General features: G+C 41.5%; 3 protein-coding genes across 8 annotated transcripts in view; 2 read left to right on the top strand and 1 right to left on the bottom strand.

The window, feature by feature from the left end:
- NADK2 (NAD kinase 2, mitochondrial) overlaps positions 1–10521 on the top strand; it is a 39679-nt gene extending 29158 nt beyond the window's left edge. The window contains 5 exon segments of the mRNA XM_076361751.1: positions 1781–1924; positions 4137–4192; positions 4278–4331; positions 4799–4922; positions 7654–10521. Coding sequence (XP_076217866.1) covers positions 1781–1924; positions 4137–4192; positions 4278–4331; positions 4799–4922; positions 7654–7792 — 517 coding nt within the window. The 3' untranslated portion in view covers positions 7793–10521.
- Positions 10522–10979: 458 nt separating this feature from the next.
- Positions 10980–24132, bottom strand: SKP2 (S-phase kinase associated protein 2). Of its 5 annotated transcripts, none has more exons than XM_076362527.1 (10): positions 24061–24116; positions 22841–23103; positions 21142–21253; positions 20715–20858; positions 19996–20130; positions 18554–18676; positions 16881–17008; positions 15183–15234; positions 14360–14467; positions 10980–11335 (listed from the first exon to the last, which is right to left on the bottom strand). In XM_076362527.1, exons 1-10 carry the CDS (start codon positions 24066–24068, stop codon positions 11323–11325), a joined length of 1086 nt encoding a protein of 361 aa, XP_076218642.1. In that variant the 5' UTR covers positions 24069–24116; the 3' UTR covers positions 10980–11322. The 5 variants fall into 5 exon arrangements, with proteins under 5 accessions (XP_076218642.1, XP_076218639.1, XP_076218640.1 ...); XM_076362524.1 differs by lacking the exon at positions 10980–11335 and adding an exon at positions 11781–13186; XM_076362525.1 differs by lacking the exon at positions 10980–11335 and adding an exon at positions 11781–13186 and having other exon boundaries at positions 18554–18652.
- Positions 24133–24367: 235 nt separating this feature from the next.
- Positions 24368–27152, top strand: part of LMBRD2 (LMBR1 domain containing 2) — a 35990-nt gene continuing 33205 nt past the window's right edge. Inside the window, exon 1 of one of the 2 annotated variants that reach the window (XM_076363006.1) lies at positions 24368–24499. The gene's annotated coding sequence lies outside the window, so the exon portion shown is untranslated. Of the gene's footprint in view, positions 24545–27152 lie in introns of both variants that reach the window. The other variant, XM_076363005.1, reaches the window with a different exon arrangement.

Raw genomic sequence — 27152 nt, 5'->3', positions numbered from 1 at the left:
AATCCTGGTACTGCATTATCCAGGATGCCTTTGACTGTCCTTTCTGTGCTGAAGATCAATGCATTTCTGCCAGCCAAATGATAACCAGAAGGATGTGGGGAATGTGGTTGGGGCTGTGGGAAAGGAGTTAAAACATGATCCTTGGTCAGGATTTGGCCAAACTTTTACTTGTATTTTATATCACTTTTCCCTTTATTCTGTATCTTTTTTTTTTTTTTAAACTTTAGAGTGTAACATCTTCTTGTGTTTGTACAGTGCCTGGGACACTGTGATTGCTGCTGGAAACAATATAAATGTTCCATCTGGACTGCAGCCTCAGACTGGCAGACGGAATTAGTCTCAAAGAGATACAAATTTTGCTCTCTACTAAATCAAACCAAATTTTATCAAGATTCTAAAAGGTTTCTTTAACATACAGTGATAGAGGAACACAAAGCTGCTTTCCAACACTTTATAATAGCCCTCTACTTCTGAGTGTCACAAATACATTGTGCTCTTTGGTTCCAGTATATTTGAGAAGCATTTAGGAACACAATGCCTGTAGGAACAGATCTCTAGTAATAAATATTGTGTTAATAGGACCTTACACTTGAAGACTTAAATAATGATGTCACACAGATGAATCTTCTGTAAGGTTCAAATAAACGAGTCTGCTGTGTATTAAGACAAAATGACTCTAGGTGCTTCTTCCAAGGTCTTATTTTGCATGTCAGTTAAGAAAACAAGGAAATTGAAGGAAAAAAAAAACCCTTGCATACCCAGCTTGCAAAAATGATCTTAAACTGAATCAAGCTGTGCAGCTGTGTTCTTAATTTGCTTCCCATTCTTTCATCTTCCCATCTTCTCAAGAGTGAGTACACAAAATGCCCTTAGTTACTAACAGTCTAAACTGTTTGATGCCAAATATTCAAGAGGTGTATTCCTGGTCAATCCAGACTGAAACATTCATCACCTAAAACAGCTCAGTAAGCTCCTTTTACTAAGAAAGGTGAAACTTAGGCGTGCTGAACAGAGCGAATGTGATGTTTTTCTAAGAAGGTATCTATTAATATGAAGACTGTATCATACTGTTTTAATTAGGCACTATGAACGTCAACAACTTTAGTTCATAAATATACCCCCAGATGTTCTGAAGCTTACAGAGAGACACTGTCTGGTCTTTCTAGGCCTAACATTAGGAATCCCCTGATATATGAATAATACCATGCAGAATGCTGATTGTGCCCCAAGACTTACTACATTTGAGTTTAGGAAGAGTTTGCCCTGGAGAGAAGCGTAAGCCTGCTGACTGTTGTAAAACTAAAACTGTGAAGAATCACAGTGGATTTTTAATTACTGAAGTGATCAACCTTGAAGCCATGCTATTACTTACTGACATTGGAGTGCCTTACCTCTTAGTGTTCCCTGATGTAATTTTATGAGACCCAATCACAGCATAAACACAGTTTTTCGGTAGTTCAACAATTAGGCAAGGAAGGTAATGTATTTGTAGTTTCATTTGTAAGTCAGGTAAACCCTGCTTGTATACGAAGCTATTCCCAGATGAACCAGAGTTCTTTGTACATAATTTAATATGAAAAGTGGCTGCAGAAAAATTGCCTAAAAGTTCATGCTGCAAATCACTTTTGTCCATTATAAAAACTGCTATAAAACAGTGAATCAAAAGTGGCTGCCATATCGGAAAAACTGTGCAAAGCCTGTGAAATTGTTATCCAGATTTGAAACTAGCCCCTCTAAATTTTTATGTGCCTGATAAGGCTGTGTGTTCTGTCTTATTCAGGGAGAACTTTAAGTCCTGCAAACCCAGTTTTAAATTCTCGCTTCATAGGGCCTCCTATTATGAGATATCAGTTGATGATGGTCCTTGGGAAAAACAGAAGAGTTCAGGGCTTAATGTGTGTACTGGAACAGGATCAAAAGCATGGTAAGTACACATTGCTGCTTTGATGCAAAATACCACTTCAGATAAGTTAGATGGACCTATTTTGCTTAAGCATTTTGTCCATACTGAGACTCTCTTGGGCTACGGGTAAGTCAGTGCATGTCAGTTATGTCCAAATATTCTCACTGTCAGTATGATTCAAAGCTGTCTCAGGTGTATGAGAAGAGCAGAGCACCCCTGACTTGCAGGTATGTAGAGAAGAGTTGAAAGGGTGAGGAGCTGTGGCATTGAGACAGAAGTTTACCTTAGGTGTAATTTTGGTGGAAGAGATTGCACGCAGCATGTGGAGATGAATGGTTGAGGGTGGTAAGGGAAAGAGATTCTGCTCTGACTTGCAATTTATTGAGGGGATCTCTGACCTACTCGTGTTGGCTAAAATAAAATGCTTAGATGAAGTAGCTCAGAAAACTTAAAAAAATCTAAGCTCTAAGAAGAATGGGAAAACATGTACTTGGAAACAGTGTTAAGTGTTCTCTGGCACATCTACTGTCCTTTCTCCTTCTAAGCCTCTTGCCTCTTTTAAACTTAATTGAAAGGGCACAGACTCTTTGCCAAAATATGCCCCTTAAACGAAGACGGGCATATCTAAGCAGAGCTGTGCTAGCTTAATCGAAGGGGTAGATTATCTTAACTTCAGTTTAAACAAGCTGCAGTACTGCATGTAAGTCTAATCAATTTAGTTTTGAGATGTGAGAGATGTGTACAGTGAGAGTCTTTGATTTGGAAATCTGGCTGTGCTTATAGTTTAAAGTTGTACAACAGGCCCTGGATTTATGTGGCAGGCTAAGATGAACTAAAACTGAAGCTTTTAATGAAATTCAAAAATGAATATTCATGCTATAACCATGGTTACTGGGTTTTACTCTTCATTGTAATTCAGAATTTTGTATTCAGTCAGCATAACTTAGTCCTGGAGGCTGCCAAGGATGAAATTGGCAGACTGCTAGGGGAACTTTCCTAGTGTTCAGTACCTTGGGAATGTACAGTCTTAGTTCAAAGCTGTTCTTAGGTTTTCATTTGCTTATACACTCTGTACTGAGCAATCCCAGAACCAGGGACCAAACTCCAGGATTGCCCATCTCCATTGCTGTAATCAGTGTGTACTGCTGGACTTCTCTAAACCGAGGCCAAGCCTCAGTGGGGTGATCTTCCTTGGTTTAGGGGCTCTCCTGGGATTTCAGACCTCCTTGGACTGAGAGGCATTTAAACATCTAAGTGCTTCCTTCAGCTGCCAAAACTTGCATAAAAGGATATCTAGTTGAGAGAGAGAACAATTTCAAACTGTGCATCTCAGTTTCTTGCTGGCATCTGCTCAGGCTTGCAGGTAGGCAGTAAGTGTAAGAGAAGGAGCCTTGGACAACCTCTAACACCCTCAGCAGCTCTGTAGTCTGTTAGATGTATAGTGGATGTCTGTTGCAGTCTGAGGTGTTTTACTGACATGACGGAAGTGCTGGACTGAGGATTTTAAGCTGTATTGATACTTGGACAACTGAGATGTTCACAGTACTGCTGCACGGAGGCTGTGATTCGTACCTAATCCCTTTTGAGCCTGGGCACAGGAGGGAGACTTCTATTGGAGTATAGACTTGATTCAGACTGAGGCTTTATACTGACTTGCTGCGCATCCAAATGTGGCAAATGCAAAAGTGTCTGACCTGAATGTTCCTTTTCTATATACACTGATTCTTACGAGATTCAAGCCCACACCTTAGGGTACGGACAAAGAGGCATAATATTTGTAAAGAAACGTTGAGTCTCATAAATGAGAACTAACAGAAGGAATTAATTTGCAAGAGGTGGATAGAAGGGCTAAGAACACATACAATCTGTAGAACTGTCATGCTTTAGTTTTTTTAATGCAGACTTAAATCATCAATTACTGGGGTTTTAAGGCAGGAGGATTATTGATAAGGAGACTACATCCTGTGTATCATGCTCTTCTTTCCTGAAGAGTTCACTTAATGGATTATTAAGGGTTACAAAGCTACAGGTAGATGTCAAACCAAGAGTTAATTTAAGGCATTTTTTTGAAGAAACTGATGTCAGGTCACACTTAATAGCATTCTTTATTTTTTTTTCTTCCTGATGTTGAACATAGTTCTTCATCTGTATGCAAGATTTTTTGGGTTGTTTTTGTTTTGGCTTTCTCCCAAGTTGTACTGCTTAGCAAACAAGACTCTACTTCTCTGTCTAGGTCCTATAATATTAACAAGGTAGCACATCAAGCTGTTGAAGAGATCCTTAAGATCGGTGAGTGAACAGTGTGGCATTACTGGCCAACTTTATAGATAAAGACACACCTATCTAATTGGGGCTCTTTCTCTTGGCTCAACAGCTAAAAAGCATGGAAGTTTGAATATGCCATTGAACACGGAACTAGTACAAAAAGGTTAGTGAAAAAGGCAAGATTTCTTTAAGGTGTCTTAACTTTGACCAGTTCATTTTGTTCGTACTCTTAATACTCAGCACTGCTTTCAGTATTTTAGCGCTCTTGCAATATTAGTCTTTGTTACAAACATTATTTAGGCACATTTGGTGAAAAATGTCTGACTTGATGTGAAAGCACTTATTTAGACTTTCGTATGTATAGATCTTCAGGAGAATTTCAGTTCTCCTAAGATTTGAGACACTTAATATTTAATCATCTGAAGAGAGCTGTTGAGTGTTTGTCATGCAATAGAACTGAAAGGAAGCTTCTGAGAGATTAATTTTTTTTGCAGGTGAAGGCTATTAAACATCTGTCAAGACTCAATATTCCCTCTTGGTAGGGAACCTGCTCTTTCCTGGAGGAATGTGTGTTTCTGAGAATAACTTATTTTCTCTGGAAAAACTAATGGCTGATTTCTCTATTTACAGTAACAAATGATTACAATGAGTCCCTGCTCTACAGTCCAGAAGAACCAAAGATGTTTTTCAGTATTCGAGAACCTATTGTAAACAGAGTTTTCTCAAGTAGCCGGCAGCGTGGCTTCTCTTCAAAGTAAGTGTTGGCTGTAGCAGTCACTGAAGATTTATTTCATTGTGTGTATTTGTCAAAGTATGAGCAAGTCAGGAGTTTCCCTTGAAGTGTTTCAACATCCAGTTTGTGTTTTGAGGGGCTTGAGTACTGTTCTCATAACAACAGGAAGAAAATGTTTCCAAGTTGTGTTATGCCTTTTTAATGTTTGATCCATGCACAATCTTACAGAATAAAAGAATCTCACTGTGCCTAGTTTTGGGTGTGTGCCATTTCCCTCAGTATGAGACACAGACATTGTCTGTGAATGGAGTGAATTCAAGAAAGGGCCACTGAGATGATTAGAGGGTCAAAACACATGGCATATAAAGGAGAGACTCAAACGGTGCTTTTGTTTAACCTGGAGGAGACAAGACTGAGCAGGGTGGATCCAGTTGCTGTCTTCAGCTACCAATGATGGTTACAGAGGAGACTGAGTTAAACTCTTTTCAGAGCAGAATATGAGGCAACAGCCATGATTTTATAGGATGTAAGATTCTGATAAAAAAAGGAAAAATTCTTCACAGTGGGAATGGTCAGGCAGTAGAACAGGGTGCCCAGAGATTGTGCTATCACTGTCCTTGGAGACAGTCAAAACTTGACTGGGCAAGGCCCTAAGCAACCTAATCTGTCTTTGAAGTAAGGCCTGCTTTGAGTGGAAGGTTGGACTAGATGCCCTTCCAAACTAAATTATTTGGTAATTCAGTCATTTTAACTTAGGGCACTTGCGCCAGGGGAGGTTTAGATTAGATATTAGGAAAAATTTCCTCACTGAAAGGATTATCAAGCATTGGAACAGGCTGCCCAGAGAAGTGGTTGAGTCACCATCCCTGGAGGTATTTAAAAGATGTGTAAACATGGTGCTTGGGGACATAGTTTAGTGGTGGACTTGGTAGTGTTAGGTTAAAGGTTAGACTCTATGATCTTAAAGGTCTTTTCCAATCTAAATGATTCTATGATTCTATGATTTTTTTGGAGCTTGCCACAATTAAATATAAACACATGCAACTGTTAATTATATGTTCAGAATAACTATGTTGAGAACAATACAATATCTCAGTATTGACTAAATGTTAATTCAACCTTTTATATCAAATGTCTAAAGGAGCTCTGACTCGAAGGAGACCCAAATTCTGCTCCTTTTGAGCCACATCAGTGTTAGAACATTTTATGACCTAGTAATAAAGGACATCTCTGGCTACTGGGACTAAATATTATGATATTAGATGCCCACTGTGTATGTGTCATGTCTTTAAATGTTTACTGCTTCTTAAGTCATTTGGATCAGGGAGTTCTCAAGGGTGAGTAAATCTTAAGAGATGGTAAGAGGAGAGGTTAAAATAGGAGCAAATAACTGCATTTTCATCCATGGGTTCTACAGGACTAAGTCTTGTCTTATTTGGAGTCCCCAGTGTGGGATATACTATAAAAACTATACTGGAGCTACAAATGTCTGCATACCTATGAGGGATGTGTGCCCATTTTTCCTTTTTTAAGTAGAATTTGCTGCCTGTCACAGTTGATCTTTAGCTCTTGATACTAGACATCTCCCCATTGCTGTTCTTTATCCTTTTTGACATAGTAACTGCCCAGAGTGAAATGGAGGAGTGGAACATGCCTCCATGTTCTTCTGCAGCGTCCAGACTTGTCTGTGTTTTAGTGATGCGCAGGCCAATTAAGCTTTGACACTGTGGCTGTGCTTCCAAGTTTTTCATATTTGTGAACAATGTGTCTTCCTGAAAATTTAAGTCACTGGACAATTGTTGATTAAATTTTGGAGATCAGAAGAGTGTCTAGACCAAGGCCTAAGTCAGAAACAATCAAGTACATCCATGTGAGACTGCAGTCTTGCAGCTTGTCTGGCGTAACTATTGGTTCCCACCTAGCAATATGAAAAAAGTTTGGAGAACTCTTCATTTAATAGTGTTCTTGCTTTCTGCATATGTGAAAGGATACATTCCAAAGGTTAATTTTCCTTTTAAAGGTAAGTGAAGAGGAAGATGGTTAGTAGCTTTATTCTGTCTTGTCCAGCTCTAAAAGAGCTGCCTTAAGTTTTATAAGCTTAAATTTAAATTTATTAGCATAAAGATATAGTAGTCAATATTGACAGTAATATGCTGCAATACGTATTTATGATGTTGCCTGGCAAGCATTCTGACCTTCAACTTTGTGTTTGAAATTACTTTCCCTTCTCTGTGTGAATGATTCATGTGACAAGATAGACTATATTAATATCCAAATTACTTGAATCTCAAGCATCGCTAGTTGAAACTGCACGTTCCACTTAACATGAAGACCATACATTAGAATCATAAATTAATTGAAAACTTTTCTGTGAAAGATTGAGCAAATCACTATTAAAAGGGCTCATCAGAAGCTTTCTTTAAAAAATACACCTGAACTGCAGCTTTCAATATCAAGTGTTATGTTACAGGTTGTTCTCAGACTCTTGGAGCAATAGTCTCCATTTGAACAAGTCCTTCAGTCCTCTGTGGACTCTTCGCTACGTCTATACAAAGTACTGATAGGTCAGGGGATTCCAGTGCTTAGTACCATGCTAAATTCTTTTCTAAGCATGCTCCTGTGTGATTAAGCATTTACTGACCCATGCAAAGGAATGTCCAAGAACCAGTCTTACTGTTCAGATAAGTGCTTGTGTGAAATACTTAATTTTTTTAAGCTGTTTGTGAAAACTTACTTTTTTGGGTTTTTGCAGAGTCTGTGTCCGTTCCCGTTGTTGGGATGCATGTATGGTTGTAGATGGAGGAACATCTTTTGAGTTCAATGACGGGGCAATAGCTTCAATAATGATTGATACAGAGGATGCACTGTGCACTGTTCTGCTGGAAGAATGAAGGACCCTAGTGTCTTCTGCTGAAACAATTCTAGATCCAGAGAGGGAACTCCTGGAGATAGACAGCACATCACAATGCTGCATTAAGTTGGCCTTTTTGGATGCAAGAGCATTTGGAGGAAGCTTGAGATGCTTTTCATTCCTTTGGGTTGGGGAAATCTTAGCCTGATATTTAAGCTCTTTTTGCATCTGGTGTAAAAGAAATATATCTGAAGTCTTACCTCTAACTTCAGTGAAAATTGACATTTTAACCTGTAAGGCAAACATGAAATAACATCTTTTTAAACACAGGTAGATGGGTTCAAGTATTAAGTCAGTAGCATTAAATATTCAGATGTACAGTTTTGTAGTAACAGTCTGGAACTGATGAAACTAAACACCTTCATTACATATACTTTTGTAGAAAAGTTGACTGTCGGTCTAGCGATTTGATGCAAAGATACATAGATTTTGGTAAATCCTGATGTTGACGTAATAGAAATGGAAATACAAACCTTTTGTATGCTTTTCAAAAATTTTACAACTTTGTAGTTTCATACAACTTGTGACAATTTTTTTTTTCTCTTCCAGTATTTTTTCTACTTTGTAAATTTACATCAAAAGTAAAAGTCTGGTTTAATCACATCTTGAATGAGGTGGCTCTTACCTTTTCGCTTTGGCTAGAGAGGGACTTGAAACCCAAAGGTTTTCTTGAGCCCTTTAAGAGGAATATAGAAACTATAGGAAACATGTTGAAGTAAGATATACTCCTTCACTCAATTGATTAGCTGGCTAGCAGGTGTTCAGTCACAGTAGTGTATGTAGGTGGCTATCATTAAGAAAGATATTTGGCCTTATTAAGTTGAATGGTTTGGAATTTTAGGTTCTGAGTTTCTTTATAATTGAAGAAGAATGAGATGTGCTGGGTGCTAGTAGTTGGAGCACAAGTCAATACCTATATGTATGTCTCCCAGTTTTCCAAGTATGTGTTTCTACCTTCCCCAGAAAGTTTAAATTTCCAATCCGATGCTGAATTCTACTGATATTTAATTGGCAACAAATTAATTTTAATTTTACATGCCTCTGATGATGTGTTAGGTAAGCAAGTTGATGATAGGAAAAAAGCTCTGATCACAGAAGAGAAAGTGACTTTTTAGATGTTTTAGAGAAACTGTGAATTATGACTGCCTTTGAAAGTCTGTGCTGGTAATTGCATAGATGAGAGGGCAGAATTTGACAAAATGAAGATTCCTACAGCAGGAACTCTTCTGCTACGTGACTTGAAAGAAATGTGTTTTGTCCTGTCTACTACAGATCTATTTCCAAAAGTGAGTCGTCTTCAGACTTTTGAATGAAGAGACTTCTGTAACAGATGTTCTCAGGTCTAATGGAAATGTTCTCCAGTGTGGCCAATCAGTGTATTTATTGGCAATCACAAAATGTAAACTGATCTTTATAAGTGGAGGACGTGGATAAAGGATTTTTTCCTTCTACTACTAACATGATTGTGTTCACTCTAAACCAGAATTTAGAGGAAATTGATTTGACCAGACCATTCAATTCTAGGAAAATGTGGTAACTGATGAAGCTTTTTGAATAAGCTATCACTGTTTACATACATTTCACCTTTTAAAGTGTGCTGCAGATTGAGTCTTTACACTATCATCTGCCTGAGTTACCAGGATTGCAGACCAGAAGGGGAAAATCGTATAGGCAAATACTCTTTCAAAACTTGGTGAGTTCAGGAACTATCAGAATAAAGCTCTTAATGTATAAAATAATCTGCAAAACTGGTCTAAAGGTAAAGATGCAAAAGACTAATCTTTCTTTAGAAAGTTGGCTGCACAGAGACTAGGGTGTTTCAGTTACTCTTAATCTATCTGTAATCAGTTAAGGATGGTTTATGTGCCTCTGTCTAGTACACTAGTCAATATGCTGTTAAGATTAAAAAAAAAAACCACAACCCACCAATGCTATTAACACTAATTTATGGCTTCCTAGGACTTCACCACTGTGTTAGATCAGAGGTTTAGGTATTGAAAGTGTCCTTGAATAACTGCATAGACAAATTTACGGCAGAAACCCCGTCTCCTACTTATTTAGAGACATTTGCTTGCTGTAATGTTTTAATGGAGACTGATTAGTCTGGTCAGGGTGCATACCTCTTAAAGATGCCTGTCATTCCTTATTGTGAATACTGAGACTAAAAGGCAATGTTTTCAGGCCCTAGAGACCCAAAGTATGGTCTGGTTTAGGACTTAATAAGAGATTTCACAGTCAAATTCCTAACTTAATTAGCAAAATGGAAACCTGACCTACTCATGAGTGGCCTCTACTGGTTTTGTCTATATTTAATTGCATTTCTGTTGAAGCATTTACTGGTGAATGCTTGACTTAAATAAGTAGGATGATTAAGAGATCTATAATAGATAAAAAGGATTCTACAATTCTTTAATAAAAAAGGTAGCTGCTTACTGTTTAAGGATCCTTTATTACAAGGGATTGCAGTACAGACAACTTACCTGGTAGACAGTATTCCGTGACAGGACTGAGTATTGGTTTAACCCCGATTTAATCTGCCTGGACTGGCAGCGAACTCTGCACCTCTTCTACCTGCTGAATCAAATCCATGGTCTTTTCACTTAGTGCCAGCCCACACTGTGTTCTGCTAAACTAGAACTGTCATTCTTCGCTTTTTTAAAAAAGGTGGTGTTTATACATTATGTAATAAAAATTTAAAAACTTGAGATACACGAAGCTGTCCTGTGCCTTATTTCAACTTTCAGAAGTGTTTCATGTGCTCGGCGGCTTCTCACTTACTGTGCAGTTTCTTTTAAATAATGGTTTCTAAGCCCTCATGCTTTAGGTAAAATGCAGAGACTTATCTATGTAGCAGTTTTTGGTATGGATTGCTTGGAGCTCCTAAGTAACTTTTTTCAGTTAGGAAAAGGTCAGTGATGCACCTTATCCAGAGGACTTCCATTATGTGTCTGCTACAGCTGCCATCATAACCAAGAGACCTGCAATAGAAATGTTTGTCTGGGTACTTAAAAAAAACAAGTTCAGGACTATTGCTTCTAGCTAAAGCCATACTACTATCCCAATTCTGTACAGGGTTTTAAAGCACAGTTTATTAAATGCTAAACATATTGGTTGTAACACCCTGTCTTCTAAACCACCATTGTTTAAGACGTTGCTTGGACAAATTTCTCCTTTTTAAACCCATGACACAAACTTGGTGGCAAGTAAGGGAAAGCGTTGTCCCATCCATCAGTCGTTTTGTACAATATAGCAATTCCTTAGATGGTTATTAAATGCAAGAGAAGTTGTATGGGGTTACATGGTGCACAGGAGGAAGAATTTAAAATAGTGCTGTGCTGCAAAGATTTTACTTTTTTTTTCCTTGAAGTAGTTTAAGGCATAAACCTAAGGCTGCAAACTGTGAAGCAGAATATCCAGTATCCTCCAACCTCCTATAACTTCTCCGCTCCAGCTTTCACAAGGTATGTTGCCCATTAACTCCTTTGTAAGGGGCACAAGCCCATTAGTGACTCAAGTGTTACATCTGTTAAATTCAATAAAAAAAAACAAGACAACTTAGATTAACAAGATAATACTGTATTTGCTCTACTATAGAAAGTCAAGTTAAATATCAAATACTAGTACTCATACAATCTTTCCACAGTAATTAATTATTCTGTACTGCCAGGTATTTATTCCTGAACTCTTTCTTCAGATTGAGATGGGAAGCACTGTACCTATGCAACAGCCCTACAGTAATGCTGTAGGCTAACCTTAAACATCCATGAATAAATTCACCACCTGCTTGCTTACTGCATTCATGGGAACAATAGCATGTTCATGCCCTACACAGGATGCAAGTTTTGCCCTAGGACTTCTCAACTAACACTTAGACCTGCTGGAACATTCCAGGCTTATGCACAAGGACCTTCATGATAGACCCAGATCAAAGTTTTATTTGAAGTCATTACCTGTTCCTATCCTTAGGTTTTTTGTTTTTTTAGCAGTTACTCACCTTTTCATATGACTTTAAAAAACCAACACTAGACAGTAGTGGTTAGTGTTACAGAGACAAGAAGTGAAATGATACTACAAGCATAAGCTATTATAAAAGAGAAATTGATGTCTTAATAGCACCAAAGCATCTCTTCCTTTCAGCACTCTTACACTGCAGTCCCATGTTTTGTTTTTGGTCTGAGATCTAGAACCATTTGAGCCCTCCCCCTGCAGGATTTCTGCCAATTTATCAGTTGCAGTTGAAAGATCTTAATCTTTAAAAGGAAGTAAGAGAACATTTTTAAGTTTCATCTGAGATCAAGTTCACAGAAGCTACATTAAGGTTCTGTAATACTTAATCAGAAAACCTAGCACCACAACATGAAATGATAACCAGCACCTACTTTTACAGATGTTTATTCTGAATGGGCTTTTCAAACTATATTTTGCTAACAATGAAGAATATTAAAAGCAGATGTTACCTTTGTGGCCTGCTAAAGAACAACTTCACTGTAGCTCCTTTATACTGCTCCTTAACTTGTACAGTATTGAGCTGTCTCTTAGCTATTTTTGTGTAGACATCCCTTCCCCTATTTACTGTTTTCAGGTTTGGTGAATTCAGACTCAGTCCTCTGTCCCTCTCACAAACAGTGGGTAGCTTCTTATCTTACTGCACATCTTGTTCAATTAAGGATCTGAATAGGTTCAATACCATTATTCATTTTGAGTTCTGCAAACTCAAAGACAATTCCTTAATAAGCCTTATTAAGACATCTAGCACCTCTACAAGCCGTTTCAGGAGTTGTAGAGCTGGAAGAGTTAATCAAAAGCACCTTTAGAACATCTTAGAGCAACAAAAGCTGCATCAGAACCTGCAACAGTTGCTAGGGGCTGACCTTGTTTAATTACAATGATTGTTTCATGGTATTTTTTTTTTTTTTAAAAACCTCCCCTGTAAAAAAGACAAAGAAAAATTCTACAATTGCTCACAGATCATCAGATTTCTAAAGGCTTTAAGTACAAAAAATACTGTAAACATATTTATGAAACTACATTAAGGCATAAGACCAAGTTAGAATGCTTTTTACAATAACAGTACTATGATTAAAGGTGCTCCAGCACTCTGCTTCTTAAGGAGCTTCACTACACACAGTGTGTCCATCACATCCAGTGCATTGTACATGATCATAAGCCACTAGGATTTCTCAGCGTCAATCTGCATTTGATGCCCCAAATCTCATGATTCTTTTTGCTGCCAACAGTTGGCCTTGCGATACTTGTAAAGTGTGAACAATTGATCTTCATGTTGGGAAGCGTTTCCTTGAGGAGCTGTAGGGAGCTATCAGTCACTATTCCAAATACCTGAAGAGTCTTTAATGTCGGAATTTTACCAAGTTCTCTAGAAACAGAAAAATATGAAATTTATCATGAACCTGAAAACATTTTTCCAGTCTGTACCCAAACTAGGTAACTGCATTTCTACTATCTTTTTAGAAGTAATGTAACTACTTAACGCTAAATCCTCCATCCTACTTTTAAAAAGCACATATTTAATTGAAACTAGTTCTCTCTACTGATAATTCAAGAAAAGGCTGAATAAATTGCTTCTTGCTGTTCTCTCTCTCAGAGTGAAAACAAACTGGTTCCTCCCCTTTCATTTCCCTGGACTTAAGTATTTAGAACAAGTGGAAGGAATTGCCCCCAATGAAATTTCAGGATGTGCCTCAGAGGACACAAGCCCCTAGGTACTATCAGTCTCCAGTTTGTTACGATGTTTTGGTGAGTAGCCAGCCCTGGCTTCTTGATTGCTTCATGTTTGCCCAGTCATCATGTGACCTGTGTATCTATAGGCAAGTATTGGACAAAAATCAAAAGGCAGAGACACAGAAGCTATCATCATGACAGCACACGCTGCTACAGAAAAGGTTCTTCAGATTCCCATTTTGATAGTCCTGTTCCTCTCACAATCTTTTTCTTCTTGTTGACCATTTCCTCAGGATCGACATCCTTCCTGAGATGATTAAGATGGATAGCTGCTATACTAATAAAAGGCAGAAAAAAACTCAAAAGCAAGTAACTCTAAGCTGTGTTTCAGTGGCAACCAATAACTGATACAGGTGCACACAAAAGCAAAGGAATATAAGCAGATTAGCTAGTCAGCAAGTATTGTCAACTCTATTAACTTTTCCAAAGGACTATACCTTCCTTGCTGCATAATTGAAAGCCAACACTGGTCATTGGCAGGAGTGGAACCTCCAGCTGTACCTCATAGTAACGAATCCCAGCAGTATAATGCCATTAAGGGAAGACACGATGCACGCACTGAGCAGCAAGTTCCATGAGTACAGACTGACATCATGGAAAGATTCTCAGATACCTTTAGTTCCAGTCTGGGTTCTCAAAGGTACGTGCTCTAGCAGTCAGGTTATTTTATCTCAGTTCCTTTTCTAATTCCTCATACCAGTAAGTTTTTCAAAACAGTACTTGCAATTCTAAACCTAAAATAAAGCCAGTTTAAATTAGCTTATCCTCTGTATGAATAGCAAACCAAAGCCATTTAGAGATTACTTACACTAAGGCAGCAGGTGATATCTGGTAACATCGGCTAAGACACAGATGTTGTAGAAAGATGAGTTGATGAAAATACTGGAAGCACTCAGGCTTCAACATCACACTGTCACTGTACATGAGAGCACATGAAATAGAAGTATAAAGCAGCAGTAAATTTGGTATTTCCAAAAATTCAGGCTGAGAAATTTAATGAGTATCAACTTCTTTTTCTACCACTGAAGTATTTTTTTGCTCAGTATGGAAGTAACCCATTTCGTGTGTGTGTGTTCATGTGTGTGTTTTGCAGGGGAGGGATTCTGATTTTCACTGAAGGGCAAGCGAAGAAGCTTCTCTGCAGGCAGATATTCTGCAGCAGAACTTAAGCCATGCAAAGGCAATTACTTTACACATCAAGATTTCAAAATATTTTAATGGAATAGGTCAAAAACAAAATACACTTTTTTTTCCCCACAGTTCTATGGCCAAGTAACAAGTTTATACCAGAGCTGAACTAAACCCTCTCTAGGATGCTAGGCTCATAGACTGTATGCATCTAACTGCTTCCTTCCACTCTGCCTATCAACTACAATCGCTTGTTAGTTAACAAATCCTGTATGTATGTAGCATTTATGCTGAGGTAACAAAGAAATCTTCAAGTTAGTTACCTGCTCCAGATTAGGTCATGCCAGATAGCAAATCTTTTGTAGGTTTAGCATAGAAGGTATTTTCTGGTTGTGCAACCCTACACAATCATGCATTATTGCTATATAATTACTGCACCACAATAGACTTGGCAATCCCCTGAACCATAAGGATTTAAGGACTAACTGCACAGGTCTTCTTACCTTAGATCTAAATGGACGAGAAAAGGACACCTTTCCACCAGTGTTTTAACATCTGAGAAGAGGTCACACAGAGTCAGTCTATCTTTTAGTAACAAGACAAACATGCTTTATACAACCTACTCACTTCCATATATGTTCATTTGTATCTTCTCTACTGGAACCCCACAATTGGAACACAACTTTTTGTTAAAAAGATACACACTTAAGACTTACAGCATATAGTCTGCCTATCAAGATACTTTACAGAGACTTCTTTTAACCGTCAGCAAAACAGATCCATTTAGTGCAAAGAAGCATCCCTAAAAGTCAATTGCGCCAGCAACTTAGCAAGTAAATCATTCAAATGATACTGCCGTAGAAATCTACCAAGACACAGTAATGGTGAGATGCCTGAAATTCTTACATGAAATGAAAAAATACCAAAAAATTATCCACATATCAAATACCCTTTCAAAGCATCAAGTTCTTTAGGCATCTCCATTTTTACCTACGGAAAGTTCTTCCCTCATGACAGAAAGTTACAGTTTTCCTGATTTAAACTGTAAGTTCTTCAGACCATCTTTTCATTGTCTGCAAATAGCATAGAATCACCTGTGGCTCCAATATCACCTAAAAGGCCACTATTATTAGCAAGGTGTTAAACAACATGCAAGAAGATTTTGGTATTTCAGAATTCACATGCAAAAACTAAAGAAAACAATACCTAAATTATGATGATTAGTGAACTATTCAAACTTATGCCTTATAAATTGCATTGAAACAGAGTAAAATTACTCATAGAAAGTGTTTTGCAAATAGAAGAGCTCCACACATTGTCTCTAATGGTCAGATCAACAGAAGGTTCAAATTCCTGATTTGGAGGAGATTATGTAGTATGTTTGTTTATGGGTTTTGGGCTGAGATAAAAAGACTGGTGTATTTCCCCACAAGGGAATGCATGCTGAGGTCTGTGTGACATTTAAACAGAAAAAAGAGAGGTCACAGCTTGTGTGTCACCTACCTGCTTGTCAGCCAATGCCCTATTGTCACATTTGCTCATTGAGAAAATTAATTTTTCTTTACCACCAAAGCCATTTCACCCTTTATCTATGCTCTTGTCTATTTTGTTGTGCCCTCTCTCCAAATCTAGATTTCTCCACATCTTCTATTACCCTGCAACTTTACCCAACTTTCCCTCCTAGAACTATTAGGAAGTAAATAGTTAGTTGATTACTGAGATTATTTGCCTTCCAAATTAACTGGTCTCTGTAGGACATCATGTCAGGCTGAAACTCAAGTAGTTACTAAGACTGTTCTCTTTTGGAAGATGCCTTCAGCAGCCACAATAGCAGAAGCCTTAAGAAGGTTCCAAGAACAGTATCTGGAAGGCTAATTCACAGTTGAGAGTGGAACATGGGACCCAGCGTATCCTGCTTCCAGGACTTACTTCTGAAGTAAGGGCTATACCTCTCAACTGAAGATGAAATGAGCTTTCATCTGACTATTTTTAAATTTGGAAGACAAATCATCTCAACCCTCATGGCTAAGCCAGAGACCTGAGCAAAATTCTCTGATAGCAAGAACATCAAGCTATACAGAGCACAGAGTAAGTGTTAGAGCAGGATTTTTCTATGCACACAGCAGATGCTAACCAGAAGAAAACAAAGCCTGCTGCTTTATCCCATAGTGAGAATAAAGGTTTGCCATGCTGCTATTTACCTGGTATTTGTAGATTCTGTCTGTATCCACTTAAATTTAATTGGGTTACTTTTGAAGTAACATGATTGACTGCTGCTTTGACATGGGTGGCTGTGAAGTCACACCAGGACAAGTTCAGCTCCTCCAACCTACACAAATGAACAAAGAGTTGTTTGGAAGAATGACTGAAATACAGTTTCCGTTCTGATATTATCTATTACAGTTAATACTTTTAAAGGTAAAAACTTGTAACATACCTACTACCAACTTCCTGTATTCATGACTACAAATTTTGCTATGACAATAATTAAGCACTGGAGCAGTTAGCCCAGCGAGGCTGTGGAATCTGTCTTTGGAGGTTTTCAAGATCCAGCCAGAGAAAGTCCTCATCAACCTAGCCAGCGCTGAATTTAGACCCTGCTCTGGGAAAGGGGTTAAAGTGACTTCCCAAGGCCACTTCCAACTGGAATGATTCAGTAATATCTTAGGAAGTGAAATGATTCTTTCTGGGGACTGCCATGGGGAGACACTGTCTTTTCATCTTGCTTCTGGGTTTGTGACCTGAATCTGTTACTACTGAACAGATGTTCACATTGAGAGGAAAAGGCTATCCATTATTAGCATTGGTCAGATGACCAATTAATCCTAATTAGCATAAAATACTTCATAGTTTTATATAAGCATTTGCCATGCTGTGACCTTAACTCTCTTTACATGTTTGATTACCTATAGCCTATCACCATTTGGGGCTGGGACAAAGTACTTGTTTTGTGTGCAGGTGCTGTAGATGTAACCAGAGGACAAAGACACAGAGAACAGCACAACCAGAGCATTTAGCTGGCAATCTTTATGTAAATGAAAAAACAGTTAAATCGCCACTAGCATTCCTAGGATCAGGTTTGCCATCTGCTATTCACTGTGCACTGTACAGACTGCCATTCTCTAAAGAGCTCATGGTCCAAGTAATCAGACCAAGCAATAGAAAGCATTATCTACCCATGAGAGGCAGAGAAAGATTAAGGCTTTGTCCACTAACTTGCAGATTGATTAAAAACATGCTTTTGCAGAAACAAAGATTAAGTAGATTGTTCAGTAGCTCACAGGAAGTCAGCAGAAAGATCAGGATATAAATCCCAGACTGACTGGGGCTCAGTTCAGTGACTTCGTGCCAGCAGATGGTTTAATCACTGGAGCTGTCAATCTGAACACAGTGCTTCATAAAGTAGAACATTACTGAAGGATTATTCTATCAGGGATGGAAAGGCACAATGCTTCTGCCATTCATGCTGTACTCTGATTGCAAAGGGAGCTCTGGGACTCCGCTTTTCAGTTTTCAAAACACACACTTCCACTTTGTGAGGATCACATACTGCTTTCATTAAGAAAATCAAATTTACATGATAATAAAACATAAATGGGGTTTACCCACCAACTAGACTTCCTTTAAGGATGATTAATAGCAAAGATGTACCTCAGCAGTTTTTCATGAGTTTCTTTTAAAGAAGAAAATAGCTTGATAGAAAGAAACTGACTATTCAGCTAATAATCAACTGTTAGGCATTGAGGAGCGGAAACAGGCTCATAAAAAAGGTATTAGAGACAAGTACAATTGGGATGCCTATGAAAAAAAATAAAAAGGATCCTTTATCGCAGATATAGCAGTAAGCAGGAATAGCAAAAAATATTTGTCTTACATAGAACAGCTGCTCAACATCAGCTCCAAGGCTTCTGCAGAAAACCCTGAGCACCCACAGAGATTTAGTCGCATCAAACTGAGATTCTTAGCAATGCTCCTGTAGAGAAGAAAAAAGAAAAGTCTAATAAAATTTAAATGTTGGAACATTGCTTGCATTGCTAGGATGTGTGATGTATGTAAGATGATGTAAGATCCCAGGCACAGAACTATTTGTTAAACATGCAGCACCCCATCTTTAGTAAACCGACCAACCTAAGAGTCACTAGGGATCTCTACTCTGTACTTGCTGCATCATGGCACAACTTCAGAAGGGATACTTGCCTATTTACCTGACATTCCTGACAAGTCTGCATATTTATAAACTGCTAAGTTTAAAAGGAAACAATTCCTTTTCACCTTTTCCTGTTGTATGCCATTAAACACACACCATGGCTTAGAGATGACTATACCTCTACAAAAGAAAAAGCAATAATCTCATTTCTGAAGTCACCCCTCTGCAAGACGGAGGTTATTCCAGAACAAAACACATGTCCAAATAGCATCCACCTGAATGCATGTTTGCAAGGCTACAGCAGACATGCAGTTGGCAAAACCTGGGAAAAAGCTTACACCCAGTATCTACATCTGTACACAAGGCAATAAAATTCCATCATTGGTGCGTAATTAGTACCCAATTTTCAGATACTTTTTATCTGGTATCAAAAGCCAAACTATATTGGTTTATTTGTGCTCTGTTTTGTTGTGGGTTTTTTTCCCCCCCTCTGGTGTGAGGAAGGCATCAGAAAGCTCAAAAGAAGAAAGCAGGACACCCAAAGTCTCTGCCATCTGACCTATGGTCCCTGGCACCTCCACAATCATGTAATATGATTGAACTGCACAGCCATTAGTGTCTTTCCAGTTTAACCAAACAACAGTTCATCTGCTTGACAGTATCTATAATTTTCCAGACACTGAGTGAAGTTCAACAAAGAAGTGAGAAATAGTGCAGAAGCACAACGAACATGTGGTGGGAGAGCTGCTGAGACCCCTTAAAATGGAAAAGAACCTGTATGCCAAACACAAAGTTCTCTTGAGAGCACAGAAATGGGAAAATAAAAGTAGCTTTGCTGTAGAGCTTGGCTGCAGGAACAACCAATGGACACAAACCCGAGAGAGAGATGAGCAGTTTCTCCAGGCTCCCCCTACTCTGGGGAAGTGAAAAAAGCCACCAAGAAACACTCTTCCAGAGGGGTGTTTCCTTCTCACCTCATCTCTTGGAAGATAGAGAGGAAAGAGGCAGCTCATCTAGCCTGCCAGCTAGCTCTGTTAGGTGCCTAAAACTGGCCATTTCAAAAGATTCCCACAATGAAGAACTCTCAACTGCATTCTTTCACTAGTCTGCACAAAATGATAGCACCAAACAGAAGGTATTTACTGAATATTCCCAAACATGTCACTCACTTGATGATGTCATCAGAAAGCACTAGTCCCTCCAAGCTGAGGTTCTGCAGCCTTTCACACAGACAAAGAATACTCTGGAGATCTGCAACAGACACTGTGCAGTTCGACAAATCCATATGCTGAACTCTGAGAGGTCTAAAAAAAGGAGAAAGGCAGGTTACTAAAATTGCATTAAAACCTGCTCCACAAATTCCCCATACCATAAATATACCTCATACACTAAAACTGTGCAAAACTTGCAGAAAATAATTACACTGTTGTATTCAGCTGCACACTGGACATACTACTAAGCTCATTGGGCCCACTGCTAAGCTACCAGCCAAAACTGCAGAACGCTTATCTTCAAGGCATTTACAGGATTCATCATAACACCTGAAAAGTCTAGCCTGCTGGAGTTAAATAATTTTTTTGAGCTTCCCATATAAAAATGTTGAACACGCTGACAATTCTTGGTTCTACGAGATATAAATTGCAAGTGGATGATGGTGCTTGATACTTAAAAAAAAAAAAAAATCACATTAACTTGGTTTTAAATAACTGACTGGTGAATGCAGATCCTCCTATTTGAACACATGCCTAACCATTGATCAGCTCTTCCACACTCTAGAGACAGCACAAATGCTACTACTGGTGGAGGCCTTAAAACCAAAAATACACAGAGAAACTGTGAATATTTGAGATGTGGCTTCAGGATCCAGAACATGCAGAAAAAGCCTTACTTGCTTGTTTTAAACAACGGATTCCCAATACAAGATCTTGGGCAGCGGAATACAGTAACACCTGCAGGCAGCAACTGTCCAATCACTCCTGGCAGCAGATTTCTACCAGTCAGATCGAGAGTCTGCCAGAGAGATTCATCAAACCTAAGGCACAGAATTTTACTTGTTAGTGAGTTAGAAAGGTTCAAAACTATGAGTACAACCACAGAAAGTTTTCAGTGTCACAAAAGACTGAGAGGAGGGAAAGCTACTTAATAGAATTTACTAATGTTAAAATAGATGAGCCATCTTTTGATTATACATACGTATAACCCACATACAGCATAAATTGAATTATACATGAATAAACAAGATGAGAACCAGATCATTTAAGAGGCTATGGAAGCAAAGGTTTTCTTAGTACTAAATGATGAGAAGTAATACTTACGAAAGACGATGCCATCTCTTGCAAATCAGGGAAACTTTTAGCAAGTCATTTAGGGGCAAATATGCAAAGATTGCCAAAAGCAATTCATCTGGAAGTGCATCCCAAGAAACACCTTAAGGGAAAGAGCAAACATGTTCTAGTTAAAGCTGGTTCATTTTTGCCTGCTGATCGGATGCCATTGTTAAAAGCACCTCTACAGTTTCTCTAAGCTATACAGACATCAGCTCACTACTCATCCCCCTTTCAGCTCTTCATTGTGGGAAAACATTATTACCATCTTTGCCTAGGTATGACTGGCAAATGCAAAGCTTTCCATAACATCAGCTTAGTACACATACTAAAGCTATGGAAAAACAATTTCCCTGAAAAAATGAGAGTAATCTTTATTCACATACTCATTTTGGAAACAAGAGCATCTGTTACTTCCTTTGTATTCTAAGGCTTGTACACTCCTCTCTCCCCCCCCCCCCCCCCCCCCCGCTGAAATACCCATCCCTCCTATGCATGCCAGGATGCCATAAGGGAGCCCAAGGTGACATACGCTTTTGCATGGTAGATGGAGAAAAGCGGGTACTGCAAACTGCTCCTTAAAATATGCACGCTAACTACATTCCCCCCCCCCCGAATTATCTGAAAGGATGTGGTGTGATCTCAACTTCTCATGAGTAGATACAGGGCTCCACAAGGCTCCACAAGGTGTTGCCATTCACACGGGAGATTTCTGGATGGTGGAGCTCAAGAACAGCTGCCTATGACCCAGCACCCCATCTTATTTAAAAGCAGGGTTGTCTGAGGGCATTCCCACCTTTCATATGACAGCCTAGTGTCTGGAGAGAGCTGTTTCTTTATTTTGCATTCCTTAGTCACTGCAGACTGAAAACACATTTTGATACCAGGGAAAAGGAACCCAGCATCCTATAACCCCTTCTTCAAGTGCTCCAGGTCTTCATGTTACAGCCCTGCTCTTTCCCTGCCAGTCCCTTTCCAGCCCAGGACCCTTACACCCTTTGCTGCACCTTCCCTGTAGCTCTCTGGCAGGGTCCCTTGCATTGCTCACAGCTCAGCTCCAACTGGAATAGAGATGCTGCCCCTCTGGCATACCTCAGCCTGCACTGCGAGAGATCTGGATCTGGATCCCTTTCATCTCGAGGACGAAGTATCTTACTTCTTAGATGCTTAAGTTAAAAAACAAAAATCAAGCCCCCCTGGGTTTCAAAATTGTATTGGGGACAGCAGCGCCAATAGCCCATATTCATCTGGCAGCCACAGCTGTATTCTGTGAGGAGCCTGGCCCCGCTTGGTATGTGGCAAAGCATCTCCTGGAACAGGTCCCTTGGGCAGAGCGACAGACGCAGCTCAGGGCCCTGCTGGGCCAAGGGGCCACCCAAATCCAAGCAGCAAGAACAGACAGAGGGACATGCAGCACAAACCCCTGGCGCACAGACAGGGGCAGGCGGGGCTAGGCAGAAGCTAACCATGGCTTACATGGGCCACAGTTCTGAAACCGGACACATCACCTTTGCTTAAAGGCTTACATAAAACAGGACTTATCAGCCCAAGCCTGAAAGCCACTAGATACAGAAGTGATATTCTGTTGGGAACAAGCAAAAAAGGCAAAGAATAAAGTACTAATGACTTGTCATGCCCACTCTCCATCTCTACTGATGGGCAAACAAAACCTGGACTGGGGTGACGGTACCTGACTCTGCCTCTCGAAGCAGCCGAGGCCGGCGCACAATGACAAAGTCCCTTTCCTTCTCTTTCACCTTCTGCCGTTTCTGAGGAGGACAGGGTGATGACACCAGCAGGTCCTGTGGTGTGTTTTCATTGCCCAGCTTGTCCTTCTTAAGGACAGACACTCCCATGCCCGAGAGAAACTCCGAGGTCTTGCTGGAGTCCCAGTCCCAGGTGAAGCTGGTGGAAACATTGCTGCTGGAGGATGGGATCTCCTGGAGGTGTTTTCTGCAGACACAGCAAAACCCAGAGGCTCTGAAGGTCCCACCAGACTGACGCCAAACACAAGATGGGGCTCCTCGTACGGAAGCGTTTCACAGTCACACATAATCCACATCCCCGTGGCAGGGCAGTAACTTGAATTAAAACTGTGGGCGCCGGAAGCACAAGCAGCGGAGGCATGTGCCCGGTCAGGCAGATTCACACTAGCGACCCGCCGGGGATTAAACGCACCCCGTTCCCGGATGGAGCGAGGGGCCTGGCGAAAGAAGCCGATCGAGGAGGCGGTCTACGGCGCAGCCTCCACTGCGCCGGGGATCCGAGCGCGGCGGAGGAAGGGCCGCGGCCGGCACCCAGCCTGCTGGCAGAGACCGGGCGGGACGGCGGGAACGCCCGGGGGAGGCGCGGGGGGAGCCCCTCACACGGGAGGGGCGCGGGGCGGCCGTTGGGCGCCAGCGGCGCACTTCAGCGCGCGGGACCGCCCCGCCCGTCAGCCCTGCGCGGGCAGCGGGAGCGCCACCGCCCCGCGGGATGCGAGGAGGCGGGGGGGGTTTCTATCTCCGGCTGCCGCCCGCCGCGGGGCGGGAGAGAAGCGGCCCGAAGAGACCCCGGGCACCTATGCGCCCCGTACCCCCCCACCCGCCTTAAGCACGCGCGCCAGGGACCCACGCACGCCTCACATCCAGGCCCCCCGGGGACCCACGCACCTCCCCCCCCTCGGCTCTGAACACTCGGTAGACCTCAAAGACCCACACATGCTGCCCCGGGACCCCTGCACTGCTCCCGACTCCCGGGGTTCCTACGCACGCCCCTCCGCCCCCGGGCAGAGGGGATATCCGCGCACGCCCCCCGCGAGGGCTCACGCACAGCCCGGGCACCACGCGGCTCTCCCCCACCCCACCGACGGGGTCGGCGTTTCGGGCGGCAAGCGCTCCCCCTGGCGCGGAGGCGCCCAGCCCCCCGTACCTGTGCATGGCGGCGGGGGCGGACGCATCGGTGGGAGCTCCGCGCACCGCCGAGCAGCCGCGCGCGCCGCGCTTTTCAGCAACCGCGCCGCTCCGCCGCGCGCGCGCGCGCGGCTCCCCGGGCCGGCCGGAAGCCGGTCGGCGCCCGGCGCAAAGCCTGTCGGGAGTTGTAGTTCGCCGCCCGCCCTCCTTCCCCCACCCACCGCCTCAGCGCGGAGGGGCCGTACCCACAGTACCTTGCGACCGCCTCCGGGGCGGGGCGATGACGACACAGCGCCGCTGGGGTTGGCGGGCGGTTGGTGAGGGGTAAATGGCGGCGGCGGCGGTGGCGGCGGCCCCAGTCGCCCTGGCACGGAAGGAGGCGGGCGCGGCCTCCGCTTTCCGCACAGCGATCTGAGCCCTCGTGTGGAGGCCGGCGGCAGCCAGGATGGAGGGCGGCGGTGCGTTGTGAGGGACTGGCTGCTGAGCAGGGGGCTCTGCCTGCGGTGAGGGAGCGGCGCGGCCCAGGGCACCGGCAGGCGGGGGCGCGGGCCCCCGGGGCGGGCGAGCGAGAGTGGAGGGGAGGGTCGGGTCGGATCGACGCGCCGCGGCGGTGCCGCAGCGCCGAGTCACGGCGGGGTGGGGGCCTGCGCGGGACCGGGCCGGGCGCGGCGCCGTCGGGAGGGCTGAGTGCAGCCGCGTCCCGCTCCGCGCCCCCCGGGGCGCTCCGAGCGGGGTGCGTGAGCCGGGACGGAAGCGCGGAGACCCTGGGCGCGTCCCGGGCTCCCTTTGACTAGGAAGTAGAGAGGGGGGATGGGTGGCCGGCGGTGTCTGGGGGGTGTCTGGGACGGGCGAGGGGGACGGGAGGAATCGGCGTCTTCGTTTTTCGGCTCTTGGCCTGTATTTTTTTCTTTCGTTCAGGGACCCCAAGCATGTACGTTTAAGGCATGTATGCTGATGTTTGTTAAGTGTCAGTAGACTCCGATTCTGTGCGCCCTACAGGCCAGTGGATATACAGTCATCAGGTTTAACGGCTTTAATGTGCGGTGACGGCACCTGCTTCGGAAGACCAGAATCGCGCTGACTGTGACATTTTACCGTGAAAGGTTGTCCTGCGTTTTGGAAACGCCTTCACTGTGAAGGCCTGAAATTGAGGGACTGCCAATGTATTCTGGTCCTATCTTTAACCACCCGAGTTTAATCTCTGCAATCTTTTCACACCATGTTTCAGATTTATGCCAAGCTTTCTTTCAGTAAGGCAGCTCTTCATGCTTTTTCTCCAAACTATTTGTTTTGAAATTGGTGGGGATGGAAAACTAATTCTGAACACACCTACAACTCTGTTGTTAGTCAGCCACTTGCTTGTAAATGCTGTCCTTTGTTCACTGCATAACGATGGAGAGACGGGCCTATAAAATTGAAGATGGTAATAGAACGCATGGCAAATCGTACACAACTATTAAGTCAGATACAGACGATGATGCGATGCAAATTGGCATTCATATAATCTTAAAAAAGAACTTGTGTTAACCATTACCTGTTTTAACTAAAGTCATGGAACAGTTGTTTAAAGGTTGTTTAAGTGGATAATCAAGTGAAAGAGAGGAGATATTTTTAGTTTAAAAAAATAAGCTGATTGTATTTAACCTGTTCAGCAGCCCCCCTTTTTTTTTTTTCACTTTTCTCTATTAATGCATGGGAAATTGAAAGAAGAATTTGCTGAAAGGGGTAAAATCAAATTATTTTTAAAAAAAGTTCTGAATTACCAAATAGTCTAAGTTTGTCTTAATGCAATGTTAGGGTTGTAATCATGTGATTGAGTGCCTTACTGACACCTGTTTTGTGTGAGTGCATTAGTCTGGCAGCCCAGGTAGTAATTTCTATTCTTTTTTTAGATTCTTAGTGCAACTGTACAGCTTTTGTATCTGATTCTATTTTAGTTCCTCCAAGCAAGTTGTTTTCTTCAATGTGTTATTTCCAGAGTGTTCCCCTAAACCCTAAGAAAGCATCAGCCTCTGTGGTACTTAATATCCTTTATTAGAGGTCAAGACAGCGCCATGTAAAGCAAATAAACTTCCTGTGGTTTTGTACTGATGGTCCCTGCTTGCTTTTGAACAGAAAAATTTTGTATGTTCCTTGGCAAAGCATTTGTCTTTTATTTAGTGCTTCTGCAGAGAACCTAGTCTCCCACCAAATTGGAGAATACTGCTATTTTGAATAGAGTCAGTGCAGCATTTTATTGTTTTTTTCTTGTCGTGAGCAGATACAAAACTTTTTTTCCTAAATATTGATATACAAGCAATTAAATGTTTAATCAATTTTAAATCTTTTCTTCATTGCAAGATAGTTGAAATTACAGGTACTAATAAAATATCAATCAGTACATAGTACTGTTTCTTTAGTTTCTTTCTTCTTTCTGTACCACTGTTACACTGAGTAGTGTTTCTTAGAAAAACAAAGCTATGCAGATTATGGTTTCTTGATTCATCTCAGAGGTTATTTCTCCTGAATAGCACAATCAGATAACTTCTGTGGTCAGTTTTCTCAGGCAGTTCATGGCTATTTTCTTTCTTTAGATAGTTTTCTCACTGTGCTGAGATCAGGAAGCTCTTTGTCTGTCTGTTATCTGCTTATAAGTACTTACTATTTCCTCAAGCTGTTAGGGTCAATATGTAATAAGAAAGTAAAAAAAACCCCAACCAACAACAAAAAACCCAAAACCAAACAAAAAAAGAAACCCCAACAACACACTAAACAGACTTGGATATAAAAATGGCCAAAGGGATTATTTTTAATGTTGCTTGACCTCTTGTTCTTCTCTTTTTAAGATTTCTAAAATGTGAAGTTAGCCCATTTTGTTGTTTAAAGATGAAGTGACAAAGGCTCTTAGTGTGGGGCGGTTCTATCAGTCCAAAAGGTTTAATTGTGTCTGTAAAGTGAAGTCTTACTTTAGGATTCTTAACAGTGTAGTTTTGCGGAGTAGGGCAGGCTTCAGAAACCTATCACGTGTGTTGTGGCATGCTGTTTTTCTTCTGCCAAGTGAAATGTGCTGGAATAAACTCGATAGGAACCAGCAGTTTATTCCTTGACAGAGAGGCAAAAGGTCGTCATTGA

The sequence above is a fragment of the Aptenodytes patagonicus genome, chromosome Z (genome assembly GCF_965638725.1).
Source record: "Aptenodytes patagonicus chromosome Z, bAptPat1.pri.cur, whole genome shotgun sequence".
NCBI lineage: Eukaryota > Metazoa > Chordata > Aves > Sphenisciformes > Spheniscidae > Aptenodytes > Aptenodytes patagonicus.
Note: the sequence above shows the minus strand (reverse complement) of the source record. Positions and strands in the feature narration are given on the sequence as shown.

Excerpts from the sequence above, each read along its gene's own strand:
- SKP2 (XM_076362524.1), bottom strand. Across the intron at positions 18,677-19,995 it reads CTTTCTGATGACATCATCAA|ACTTTTCTTTTTTCTTCTCT; the intron begins GTGAGTGACATG and ends AAATTTTATTAG. Across the intron at positions 15,235-16,880 it reads ACAGAATCTACAAATACCAG|ATGTTAAAACACTGGTGGAA; the intron begins GTAAATAGCAGC and ends ACCTCTTCTCAG.